The 13,429-nt window shown below is 50.5% G+C and overlaps 1 protein-coding gene across 1 annotated transcript in view; it reads left to right on the top strand.

Annotated features, from left to right (window-relative positions):
* Positions 1-13,204, top strand: part of rgs12b (regulator of G protein signaling 12b) — a 52,067-nt gene extending 38,863 nt beyond the window's left edge. The window contains exons 6-18 of the mRNA XM_062520506.1: positions 190-359; positions 569-661; positions 2,283-2,426; positions 3,737-3,916; positions 5,087-5,231; positions 5,370-5,464; positions 6,257-6,445; positions 6,822-6,895; positions 7,422-7,548; positions 8,172-8,268; positions 8,796-8,872; positions 10,033-10,129; positions 10,541-13,204. Of these exons, the coding sequence (XP_062376490.1) occupies positions 190-359; positions 569-661; positions 2,283-2,426; positions 3,737-3,916; positions 5,087-5,231; positions 5,370-5,464; positions 6,257-6,445; positions 6,822-6,895; positions 7,422-7,548; positions 8,172-8,268; positions 8,796-8,872; positions 10,033-10,129; positions 10,541-11,229 (2,177 nt within the window). The 3' untranslated portion in view covers positions 11,230-13,204. The remainder of the gene's footprint in view (positions 1-189; positions 360-568; positions 662-2,282; positions 2,427-3,736; positions 3,917-5,086; positions 5,232-5,369; positions 5,465-6,256; positions 6,446-6,821; positions 6,896-7,421; positions 7,549-8,171; positions 8,269-8,795; positions 8,873-10,032; positions 10,130-10,540) is intronic.
* Positions 13,205-13,429: the final 225 nt, after the last annotated feature.

The following is a 13,429-nucleotide window of genomic DNA, read 5'->3' as shown; positions in this document are numbered from 1 at the left end:
TGTGTGTGTGTGTGTGTGTGTGTGTGTGTGTGTGTGTGTGTGTGTGTGTGTGTGTGCGTGCGCATATGGTTCTGTGTGTGTGTATGGTTCTGTTTGTGTGTGTGTGTGTGTGTGTGTATGGTCAGGCTGTGTGTGTGTGTGTGTGTGTGTGTCCATGCTCACCTGTGGTAACCTATGTGGCCTGTACAGAGCTGAACAGTGTGGATCTGAAGGGCTGTGGCAGTGACAACAGCCTGAACAGCAATGCCAGTCTGCCCAGCGTGCAGTGCCACCGCCGCCATACGGAGCGCCGGGTGGCATCATGGGCCGTGTGCTTCGAGCGCCTGCTGCAGGACCCCGTGGGCGTCCGCTACTTCTCGGTACGCCAACGACTCTCCGCGATCCGCACACACACATAATCCTCGTCTGGGTGTCTGCTCGTTAAGCTTTTGAATTGCTTCGCTTTTGGTTTGTTTTTGCTAGCCGCTTTGGTTGTACTGTAGACTAGCTTTTGTTCAAATAATCACAATCTACATTCTTAAGCATTCACTCATCTACAGTGTCACTTAATGAACGTTTTCAATCGTAGGAATTCCTGAAGAAGGAGTTCAGCGAGGAAAACATCCTGTTCTGGCAGGCCTGTGAATTTTTCAGCCATGTTCCAGAGACGGATAAAAAGCAGGTAAGAGCTCCGAGTCTTCACAGCATTAGCATATGTAATATATTTATAATGGATGTAAATTGCACTTAAATTAATTTATATTGCTATGTATTTGTAAGTCACTTTGGACAAGGTGTCTGTTAAATAACAATAATCATAACCATAACCATAACCATGTATATACGTAGCAGTGCAGGGAATGCCATTGCGTATGGCGATGCATTGCGTTTGTCTTAGTTGGTGTCAGTATTTGACAACCAGTTAAACCGAGAGAGATCACTATCAGGACGTCAGAGGCTCTTCACGCCGGGGTCACAATGCTCAAATTACTTACCAGGGGTAAAGGTGACCAGAGCTACAATTAGCAGAGACCGTTCTGGTATGTTATGACACGACTACGGTTTCATTTTTGCAGTGTGCAGAAAACAAACTATGGCACATTTTTTGCAGACATCCCAGAAATCCGAGTTGTGATAATAGACAGGAAGTTTTAGAGCTCCCATGTGGCTAGTTGTGTATTCGGGGGGAGCGGAGCTGAGGCCTGACATAGGCGCCCGCTTTCACTTGTGTTGTACAACAGAGAGATGCTGTTTCGTCCAGTTAGCTTGGGAAAGACCCGAGGACCTGAAATTGAGTGCAGAGCAGCAAAACCACAGCGTCTTATTATAGTCACTTTAAATGCCACTTTGAGTGCGTTTGTAAATTGAATCTGCTGCTCTGAAAATGGAGTAACACTCTGCAGGTCGAAAGAGACAAGTGTCCTATCTCTGTATGAAGGGACGTGAAAGCTATGCGATCAGGGAGTTGAGTAGTTTAAATACCCCATGAATGTAATCGGTAGTGCTTTCTCCAGGCTCTTTGAATCTAAATGGGTCCTCATTGTGTGGTTGGAGATTTCCTGAAATTTTCTGTGTGATCAGGATAGTTCAGCCAGGAATACTCAGAGACATAACTGAAGTTAACAAAGATTTTAATCAGAATAGAAATTAGCAACAATGAGAGTCTTTGGCGTAGGCCCCGTCCTAGGTCCAGGTCACTGAGTGTGCGGACCCTGGCAAATCCTGCCGGAACGAGAAGCAGGGGCGAAGCCTACCCCCTGGACAATTGGACGAGGACCAACCTGGTGGTGATTAGGGAGGGAGGGTGGGAACATCGAAAATCGGCACCTGAAAGCAACAAGGCAGGTGCCTGGGCAGAGTCATTAATAAAGCCAATGTAGCCTGGTGATTGGTCGAAGGTAATGAATGAATGACGTATTAAGTATACCCGGCAGAACTACGCTGCAGCTACGCAAGCGCTACATTTCTTGAGGTACCTGAGAGTCCTCCCAATGGTGTGATTTAAATTGGTCTCCATGGAACTGATGAGATACTGCCTGTGTCTTTCTGTCATACCAAAGGTGTTCTCTCCCTGACAATCACTCTCTTCTCTGCTTTCCTCTTGTCTCCTCTCTTCTCTCCTCTCGGCTCTTATCTCTTCTCTTCCCTTTCCTCTCCTCCCTCTCCTCTCCTTTCCTCTGCTCTTCTCTCCTCTTTTCTCTTCTCTCCCCTCTCCCCTCTTCTCCTCTCCTCTCCTCTCCTCTCCTCTCCTCTCATCTCCTCTCTCTGCTCTGCTCTGCTCTCCTCTCCTCACCTCTACCCAGCTCTCCCAAAGGGCCCGTGAGATCTACAACAGCTTCTTGTCCAGCAAAGCCACCACGCCGGTCAACATCGACAGCCAGGCACAGCTGGCCGACGACATCCTCAACGCGCCCCGGCCCGACATGTTCAAGGAGCAGCAGCTCCAGGTAGGCTCCCGCTCAACACACACACACACACACACACACACACACACACACACACACACACACACACACACACAGACACGCACAAAACGGGAGGAAGATGCTGAGCGAATCAAAGCACTCTGACCGCGGGAGCCTTTGACCAAAATCGCTGACTAGCAAAGCTCCGCTCGGCGTACCGATGTGCTTCCACTCGTTAAATGTTTTCCGTCGAGTTCATTGCTGCGAGCCTTAGGTCACGCTCGGGGGCTACTAGCGGGCTCTGATCCCCTTAAATAAAAAGCGTTTTTGCTTCGTGCAGCGACAAACACTCACAAAAGGATCCTCTGTGGCTTAGCGCGAGAGGAAGAGCCAAGATCGGAACTTTGTCACGAGGACTCAAATTATGGCCTGCCACACAGCGATGCCTTCACGCCCCAAACACGCCTGCCACATGACAACACTGGGCGCTCCCTGGGGATCCGCCGTGCACTTCCTGTCTGATGAATGTGCGATTTGTCTGGAGTGGAAGGGGAGGGCTGGTGGAGCGGCAGATTACAGGCCAAAGCATCAGCACAGGGACAAAAAGCACAAACAACGGGTTTGTCTCGCCGCTTCACCTCGTCATCCTCTGTTTTTATCGGCGCATCGTGTGACCGCCGCCAGCGCCCGACCAGGGGCCGCTTCTCTTTGGTCATCTCTTCAAAAACACACACACACACACACACACACACACACACGCCGATGCAGTGTCTGATGATCATGATAAATATTCGGAGGATGGATTGATCTTAATTTTTTTGAATGTATTACCTCCGCCAAGGAGGTTATGTTTTCGTCTGGGTTTGCTTGTTTGCTTGTCTGTGTGTTTGTCTGTTCGCGAGATAACTCAAAAAGTTGTGGATGGATTTCGATTCAATTTTCAGGGGAGGTCTGAAATGACCCAAGGAAGAAACTGTTCAATTTGATGGTGATCTGTATCACCGCCTTGATCCAGGAGGCGGTTATTTTTTCCGCTTGGCGGAGGTCTGCACTCTCTGAGTGCTTTTGTAGTTTTAAATGATTTTACCTTGTGCGTGTTATGTTTTCTTTTTTATTACGATCTTTATCTTTTAAACGATTCTTTGACTATTGCCCCTCTGTGCTTTTATTTGTTATTACCGTTTGCTTTTGTTTATGTAAAACACATTGAGTGGCCTCTGCGTATGACATGTGCTATATAAATAAACTAGACGTGCCTAAATTGTCCTTGATTGAAATCAAATCTAACTTCTAATGTGATGTTTGGAGGATTTCAGTCTGATCTCTAGATGGTTTCTCTTTGTGTGTGTCAGATATTCAACCTGATGAAGTTTGACAGCTACACACGCTTCCTGAAGTCCTTCCTGTACCAGGAGTGCATGCTGGCCGAGGTGGAGGGCCGCCCCCTGCCCGACCCCAACCAGATCCCCAGCAGCCCCACCTCCAAACACAGCACCAGCTCCGACCGCTCCAACTTCTCCACGCCCAAGAAGGTACACACACACACACACACACACACACACAGACATACATACATGCACGCATACACACATACAGACGTACACACAGACAAACAAGCACATAATCATGCACACACAAACGCACATATACACAATGCACGGACAAACACACATACACACACACACACAAACAAACGCATAAACAACACGCGGACGCACGCACGCATGCACACGCACACACACATGCATACACATGCAAACACACTCACACACACATTTATTCACACACACACAAATGCAAATAAACTCTTCTCACACTCAAAGACACAAATGTAAACAATCTAAAACAGGCATATAACCACGCAAATGCACTTACATGAATAGATCCACAAACAGACTGATGCACTACTTCAGTCTCTCACTCAGTCAGTCACTCATGCACCAACAAACAAGCTAACAAGCACACACACACACACACACACACACACACACACACACACACACACACACACACACACAGCAGATGTTCTGCCCACCACCTACATGAAATTAGACATAATCATGCACACCTCTGATGCACACACTCACACATTCGCACACACACACACACACACACAGCTTCACCAAACTAACAATTTGCGAAAGCCAATTAGAACGAGTTAGAGCACGAGTCGCAAGGCCATGTTGTCTGAATGTGTTGCCAGCTGTAATGATCTTGTATGCAGCAAATAAACACTTGGTTAGCCTCTCGGTGTGAGATTGCAGGCTTATCTGATAAGCTGCTGTAGACTGCCAGCAAGCACAGACCTTGCACTGACATTTATTGGAACGCTATGCTCTCACAAGGAAGAGGATATGGAAATTGAAACAGCGTCCGTGCCAGTGCCAGTAGCTCCAACACTTTGAAGTGGCAATGTTAACTTCTCACCGCATCTGTCTGCACGTGTTAACATAAACTTCCTGGTCTTGCACTGTAGACAGTAGGGATGATTTACGACGGCCCCTAGACTTTAGCCCTGAGTTTGTCACAGCTCATTGCTAATTTTTAAGGAACTTGCCGTGATGCCGTTAAGTACGTGATTGAATCTGGCATCGGGGTTTACTTGAGTTATGGCGCCACTTCCAGTGTTGAGTGTGCCGCTGTGCCCCTTTGAGTTGTTCTCTTTACGACGTCTGAATTTATGAGCTCGCCTGCGTTTTCAGGACGACAAGAAGAACAAATCGGGGCGCTCGCTGAACGACGACAGCAAGGACGAGCAGTGTGACAAGAAGAAAGGCATCTTCTTCTCCTGGTCCCGGAACAGGAGCTTTGGCAAAGGCCCCAAGAAGAGAGACCTGTGCGACTACAGTGAGTATGAGCCCAGTGAAACGACACCTCCTCCTCCTCCTCCTCCTCCTCCTCCTCCTTCCCCTCTTCCTCAGATACTAAAAAGGAAATCTTTGATTTTATCCGTTAAAGTCCTTACTGTGGTGCCCTTTCCCACAGGTTTTACGGGCAGCAATGGCCGCCGTGAGTCCCAGGGCTCCCTGTCCTCGGGGACCAGTCTGGAGCTGGGCACCTCCGGCTCGGGCAAGAACGAGGTCAGTGGGGGCCGCAATGAGGCCGGGACTACACTGCAGACGCTTGATACACACACATACAAACACATACACACACACATACACATACACATACACATACACATACACATACACATACACATACACATACACATACACATACACATACACATACACATACACATACACATACACATACACATACACATACACATACACACATGCACATGCACACACACACACACAGACTTCACTCACACACGCACATACACATTGACACACATAAACACACACACATGCACTTACACACACACATACACACACACAGACATGCACTTACACACACACACACACACACACACATACGCACACACGCAGACATACTCACGCACGCACACACATACTCACACACACACACATTACGCACATACTCACACACACACACACCAGTGCATCTCCACCATGCACACACACACACACACAGGTATCTCTACGTGCTCATTTCCTCTGGCTGTCTAGTTGTCATGCTCCTGAAGCCCACGTCATAATAACGACCACTTCATTTGGCTCAGCCTGTGAAGCACACTTTTATATCCAATGTCAGTTGAGTGGCCCCCCAGGCGACTGCATGTCATTGCCAAGTGCAGCTTTCTGCCGAGCTCACTATGATCTACGACTCAGGGATGCGCAGGTGTTCCTTATGAGCACACATCAAAAGAACAGAACAGCCTGCTCTGTGCCTCCCCTGTAACTGTAACCGCAAGCGTATTTATTTACCCCCCCCTCACCACTCCCACCCCTCCCTTCCCGCAGGGCGACACGTCCCGGAACTCCATGATGGAGCGCGCCGTGAGGCACTGTAGCATCAACCTTCCGGACGGTTCTTGCTGTTCGGTGCCCATCCGGCCCGGCGTGTCCATCCGTGAGCTGCTGCAGGGCCTGTGCGAGAAGCTGTCCATCAACCTGGCCGCCGTGGACCTCTTCCTGGTGGGAGGAGAGAAGGTACGACACAACACGCACCTGTGCTGAGGCAGCGCAGCTGGATGAGACGTTATTGTTGTTATGATGATGATGATGATGATGGGCGCTCTGCGTCAGCTGATATTTAATATGTCATCAGTCGAGTAATGGGGCAACCGCAAAAGTGTGCTCAGTGGTGTGAGGGTGTGTTTGTGTTTGTGTGTGTGTGTGTGTGTGTGTGTGTGTGTGTGTGTGTGTGTGTCTGTGTGTGTGTGTGTGTGTGTGTGTGTGTGTGTGCGTGTGTGTATGTGTGTGTGTGTGAGAGAGTGTGTGTGTGTGTTATCTGATATGTCATACCCTGGTGTTGGCCAGCCTCATTATTGACTAACTGTGCGCTTTTGTCCTTGTCTTTCCAAAGCCTCTTGTGCTTGACCAGGACTGCATGACGCTGTGTTCACGAGACCTGCGACTGGAGAAACGCACTTTGTTCAGGTGAGCTCTGCCCTTCCCTGTTCTGGTTGCTGTGTTTTCTAGCTTTGTAGCAAACATTATTATGCAATATTTGGACTGCTGTAATGAATAAATGTGACCCGCTCTGGCAAAATGACTCACAGTGACCCAAAATGGTATCAGTGGACAGAAGCCACCATGAGCTTTACGTCGACATCTTGGTCAAAGTCATACCTTGAATTTTAGATTATGGCCTCCAGTCATCTTCTTCTAGCTTTCTACCAAACATTATATAATATTTGTACTGCTGTAGCACCACTATTAATGAATACATGTGACCTGATCTGGCACAAATTGTGCAATGAGTGAGCCAAAATTCTAAACTGAGACGTTGGTATCAATGGACAGAGGCCACCATGAGCTTTACAATGATGTCCTGGCTCATTTGGTCAGATCAGGTCACAGATAATGAAATGTTTCCTCGATTAAGCTCCAGTAACGTATCTATCAATCAGAAGACCTTATTCCAGTCACGTATCTGACACACTTTCTCTCCCCCGCTCCTCAGACTGGACCTGGTGCCAATCAATCGATCCGTTGGGCTGAAGGCCAAACCCACCAAGCCCGTCACAGAGGTCCTGCGGCCCGTTGTGGCCAAATATGGGCTCCACTTAGGGGACCTTGTGGCCAGAATAGTGAGTACTGCGCTGTGTGTGTGTGTGTGACTAATGTCTCCAGGACTTCCAGTGCAATCTGCAGGCTCTTACATGACATGCGTATCTTGATGTTAGGTAACAGCCAGTCCAGTTAATGGGTTCATATTTGCATGATTGCTGGCACATCGCTGTAATTATTCAAATTGGAGTGTGGAGGAGTGTGTGTGTGTGTGTATGTGTGTGGTGTATCACACCCTGTGTGACTGACTCACCTTGGGTGAGCGGTTGCGGTTTGTCACAGTTTCTGGGAGAGATGTATGAAGATGACTAAAATAATGACTCCAAAAATGCAAAGGAAGGCTGCCGTGTTCAACAAAACAACACCTATCCAGCAAATGACAAACAAAACCATTTTAGATGGAACACTAATGTGTTGTATAAGAGCCCTTTTACAGAATCTAGAAAACATGAACTTTCTGTTAATCCTATTTAGGTTAGTCATACCTGTAGAGCTGTGTGTAACTATGTGTGTGTGTGTGTGTGTGTGTGTGTGTGTGTGTGTGTGTGTGTTTGTCTGTGTGTGTATGTGTCTGTCTGTCTGTCTGTCTGTGTGTCTGTGTCTGTGTCTGTGTCTGTGTCTGTGTCTGTGTCTGTGTTTACAGAGTGGAGAGAAAGAGGCCCTTGATTTAGGTCTGCCCATATCAAATCTGGATGGATTAAGAGTGGTACTAGACGTAGCTGACAATGCCACAGGAAAGGGTAAGACATAATGCACACACACACACACAGACACACTCAGAATAGCACATCCATAAAGCCGCAATTTCATTTTGTGAACGTTTTTTCTCTTTGATATTTTGTTCCCTATCAGCCATGATGGATTTAAACTTCATGTTAAAGCGCCAGTTCCTCTCCTGTAAATGACTCCTCTGAATATCTCCCAGGACTTGCAGGAGATGGAGGACTGGCACTTAGTGTCACACTCTCTCTTATGTTTCCACCCCATTCCTTTTTCACTTCTGTATGTTGGGAAGCCCAGTCTGGTTTGCATGATAACTTGCTTAAGTTCAGTTAGAATGCTTATGATATTGACTACAGGGTTAAAGGTGACCGGTGCTGCTACATTCACGGCAGTGTCCTTGCTCCGAGGCTACTGCTGTTTACCCGGGCAGTGCGTGCTCCCCTGGTCAGCCTGACGGATGGACGCTAGGTGACCATTGACGCCTGTGTTTGTTGTGTTTGCGTTTGTTGTTGATGTGCTGTTGTGTGTGCTGGCCCTTCCGCAGTAGTGACCGACAAGCAGAAGCTGACCTCCTCCAAGAGCCACGGCCCGCCACTGAGCGCCAGGAGCCAGTCTGCAACAGTAAGACCTCCTCCTCCTCCTCCTCCTCCTCCTCCTCCTCCTGCTCCTGGTCTTCGTCCTCCTCTCGTTGCCCTCCCCGCGGTGGCGTCGGCGGCGTCGGCTCTCGGCGGTCGGCGGCGCGGCGCGGTGCCCGGGGAGCGGCGTGTCCCTGCTGGACGGACGGGCGGACTGGACGCTGCTCTCCTGTCCCGTTGTCTGCTCTGTCCTCGCTCGCCCTGACCTGCTCCTGGGGGCTGTGTGCATGGCTGGGTCCCTCCTCACTGTCCCTCTGAACGCAGCGGCAGCAGCCTCTTCCTCCTCCTCCTCCTCCTCCTCCTCTTCCTCCTCTTCCTCCTCCTCCCGCTACTACTACTGCTGCTGCTGGTGCTGGTGCACACTGGTGACGTCTGCCTACGTCGCCTTCCTGGTTCTGATTTGTCTGTGGCTGGTTTAATCAACATGTTTGTCCCCCTCTCTCTCTCTCTCTCTCTCTCTCTCTCTCCCTCTCTTTCTCACTCTCTCTCTGACACTTCTTCACTGTGTCTTTGTTTCTCTCTCTCTGCCTCAGCCTCCTCTTCTCGTTTGTGAGAGAGGCTGATGCCAAAGACCCAGTATTCCCGGCCGCCTGGATCCAGTTTTTGTTTTTTATCCTGTGGGCGAGAAGTGGGTCTGGACTTGGACTCTTCCCTGGATGAGACTCTTTTTTTTTTCGTTTTCTCGTATCGAGGCACAGCTGTGTGAGGTCTCCACACCCCTTAATTAGCTCTGATGGAAAAGAGGCAGATGGAAATGAGAAAAGAGAGATAGAGGAGAGGAGAGGATGGACGCGGTTGCAGACCGATGTCTGGACGCGGTGTGATGTGATGTGGTGTGGTCACCGCTGTGTGTCGACGTGTTGTGGCGTGCTGGTTGTGTGTCGTGGTGGTGGCGGTGTTGTTGTTGTCGTGTGTGCCGTGCTGTGTTTCCGTAGAGTAGACCCCCCCCCCCCCCATATTCAACCCACTCTCCCCACCGTAGTGTCCCCTGAGACGGCCCAGCCTTGCACTGAAACGGGGCAATAGACTCATAGATTTGCCCCCCCTCCATGCCCCAGCCTCTCTTAAAACAGGCAACCCCCCCACTCCTCCACCAGTCCAAGGGCCCCCACCCTAATATGCCCCCTTCTCGTTGTTGCCACTCAGGGGGACGAGAAGGCATCAGGGAAGGCCTCGTCTGTCAAAACCCAGCTGCACGTGGAAAAAAGACGGCAGAAAAAGATTAATATAGACGAAGCAGAAGGTAAAGCTCTCCTCCGCTGCTCTCTCTCTCTCTCTCTCTCTGTCTCTCTTCACCGCTCTCCCGCTCTCTCTCTCTCTCTCTCTGGTGCTGTAGTGTTGTAGTGCGCTCTCTCTCTCTCTCTCCATGGACATGGCAGCCGTGTGTGGACTAACGCTAGCTATCTGCACAGCTCTCTACGCGGGGGCTCTCCTCTCCCGCCCCGCTCCTTCTGTCTGTCTCTCCTCCCCTCCCTTGTGTCCAGATTTGCTCCGCTCACCGTCTCTCTCACACACACCACACGCGTCCTCAAAAAGCCACTTTACAGGACTGTGACTGTGCTTGTACAGATTGCTTTAATCATCTGTGTGTGTTTTTTCCCCCTCTTTCATGCGTTTTCTTCCACCCCCTCCCCGTCTTCTCTGCGCGGCGCAGAGTTCTTCGAGCTCATATCCAAAGCTCAGGGCAAGCGAGCGGACGACCAGCGAGGTCTGCTAGACAAGAGCGACCTGGTGCTGCCCGACTTCCTGCGCCTCCACGACCAGAACCACCACCACGACGACGACGACGACGACGGCGGCGACTACTCCGGCGGAGGCCGCCGCCTTCGCCACGGCCACCGCCTCCGCCAGCCCCTCCTGAGCTCCACGCCCGCCGGCGCCGCCGAGCGCGTGCGGGGCCGCGAGAACGGCTCGGCCCTCAGCGCCAGCCACCAGACGCAGAGCCTGGACTCGGCCGTGACGGACGGCGGCGGCGGTGGCGGTGGTGGGGGTCGGGGTCCCGGCCGCCGCGCCCTCATGCCCCCGTCCGGCCCGCGCCAGCGTCTGCACCGGGCGCCCGGCCCCCTCGGCCCGTCGGCCTTCTCCCCCGTGGGGTCCTCATCCTCGGACTGGCCGGGTGGCGCGGGGGTGCCGGGGCGCGCCCTGGAGGACGAGGAGAGCATGGCGGACATGACGCTGGTGGGCGAGGGCGACATCAGCAGCCCCAACAGCAGCCTGCTGCCCCCGCACGCCGCCATGGCCGACGACGACCCCCCTCGCCACGGCAACGGCCCCTCCGCGTCCTCCTCCTCTTCGGCCGGCGCTGGCCAGGAATGGGCTGGATCAGGTATCTCCCCAGTGTGACCCCCCCTCCTCCTCCCTCCAGCGTACGCACACACACACACACACACACACACACACCCTCCTCACGCATGCTCACACACAGACCCGCGTTGTGTGTGGGTGTGTGTAGGACTGTGTGTCTGAGTCTGTGTCCGTGTTGTAGAGTGAGCATGGATGCATGAGCGTGTGGATTGGTTTGCCTCTCTCTCTCCCCCCTTCACCGTCGAGAATCTGCCATCGTCCTGCCATCTGCCTTCATCAGGGCAATAACCAGTGCCAAACCTACCCCCCCCAACGTCCACCAACGTCACCAACGTCCACCTCTGTCCGAACTCACAGAGCCCCAGCCCGAGCACACGCTCTCTCCCTGTGTAAATACTCCTCAATGCACTTTAACAAACATTCTGAGAAAGAGACTTCTTCAGTATCATTTTTACTTTTGACTCTTGATATTACTCCTCTCTTCAACAATCACTCTTGCCCCCCCCCCCCCTTCCACAAATCAGAGCACAGCGCACGCGAATTAGCCGCTCCTCACCTCACACCCCCCTCCCACCTCAGTGGGCCACACAATGACACCTCTGTAGCCCAGCGTAGCCGCTATCACTGTTCCGAGATCTGCCGCCGGCGCTGGCCGTCCGTTGCCGCCTCCGCGGACCCCTGGTCCAGAGGCTGTTCTCGTGACTCGCCACCACACAGGGACTCGCACTCATGCAGGTTCTGGAGAAGGAAGGAAAAAAAAAAAAGAGCTGGAATCATGTGATGTGTGTTTTCTCTCTCTCTCTCTCTCTCTCTCTCTCTCTCTCTCTCTCTCTCTCTCGCTCCCTCTCTCCCACAGACTCGGATCTGTACATAGAAGTCTCACGCCTTAAAGGGCGCAACAGAGAGGCCTGTTGATAACCAGGTGTTGCTTGCCCCGTGTCAGGAAAAGGTGGATGTTGTGCGCACACACACCTATGACACGCACATACATACTTACATACTCACGCACTCACACGTTTCAAAAATAGATACAATGTAAGTGCACATAAAATGCCGTCTGCATTGGAAGCCTCTCTCGTAGATAGAGTGCAAACATGGAGGGCAATTCGCCCCTGTTGATGAAGCACAAACATTCCTAGCTGCTCCTGTTCATATGATCTCGTGTCAGTGTGCTAAGGACATTTGTACATGTTCAGTAACTGATGTTTTATAGAAGTTCATGTTCATCTTCAGATGAGGTCATGCCTACATAGCAACGAATGCCTGAAATAAATGCATTACTTTTTTTTCTCTTTCTCACGCCCGTACACACACACACATACACACACAGTCACACACACATCCATCCATGGCCACTGAACCTTCACCACGCCTCAAAGCTAATTAGCGCCGGTAGCCAGCGCAGTTAAATGAAGCCCATGTGTCTCTCACTCTGTCCCCCTCCCGAGAGCCCTAATCAGCAGGCGCGGTGGGGGGGCGAGCCCTCCACGTCTCTGATCTCCCCACGCTAGGCTCCTCTCCTGCTGATGCTCCATCATTACTCTCCCGCCACAACTGCAATTCAACAATGCTAAACGAATGAGAATGACTGCTGCCATCGCCTTTTAAAAACAAACCAGACTATGGCCTTGAATATAGAGCCTCTTGCTGGGTTTTTTTTTTTTTTTTTTTAAATAAATATATATATATATACCTTATGTTGCCATGTAATATAACACAGAGAAATAATTTATCTCATGTTGTTTTTAATTTCATTGTGTTATCTGCAAAGTGAATACTAATTGTGTACATAATATTATTATTCCCTTCTCCTGTCATTTTATTGTTTTTTTAAGCCAATGAGTGTCATTGTTGAATTGCACGCCACTGTCCCCTACCAGTCGTCAGTAGGTGCCTCTTCTGTTTCTCTAGACGACAGATCTACTCTGTTTGACCTTTGACCTTGTGTTTGTGCAGCCTCTGTAAATAGATCTCTAATAAATGTTCCAGGGTGGAATCACCCACTCCCACCTTCTCTCTTTCTCTGTGTGAGTGTGTGTGCTGTGTGCTGTGTGCTGTGACTTGACCTTTTGACCTCATATTTACATATATGCCCCACCCTAGCACTCATTTTCACATTGCATACACACACACACACACACACACACACACTCATCATGTGATTCAAGGTCAGTCAGTACTCTCAGGATTTGCAGGTTTCACCCATATATTAGTTCCTCTTTTGGTTGCTAAAAAAGTC

The sequence above is a fragment of the Sardina pilchardus genome, chromosome 2, assembly GCF_963854185.1.
Source record: "Sardina pilchardus chromosome 2, fSarPil1.1, whole genome shotgun sequence".
Classification (NCBI taxonomy): Eukaryota; Metazoa; Chordata; class Actinopteri; order Clupeiformes; family Clupeidae; genus Sardina; species Sardina pilchardus.
Note: the sequence above shows the minus strand (reverse complement) of the source record. Positions and strands in the feature narration are given on the sequence as shown.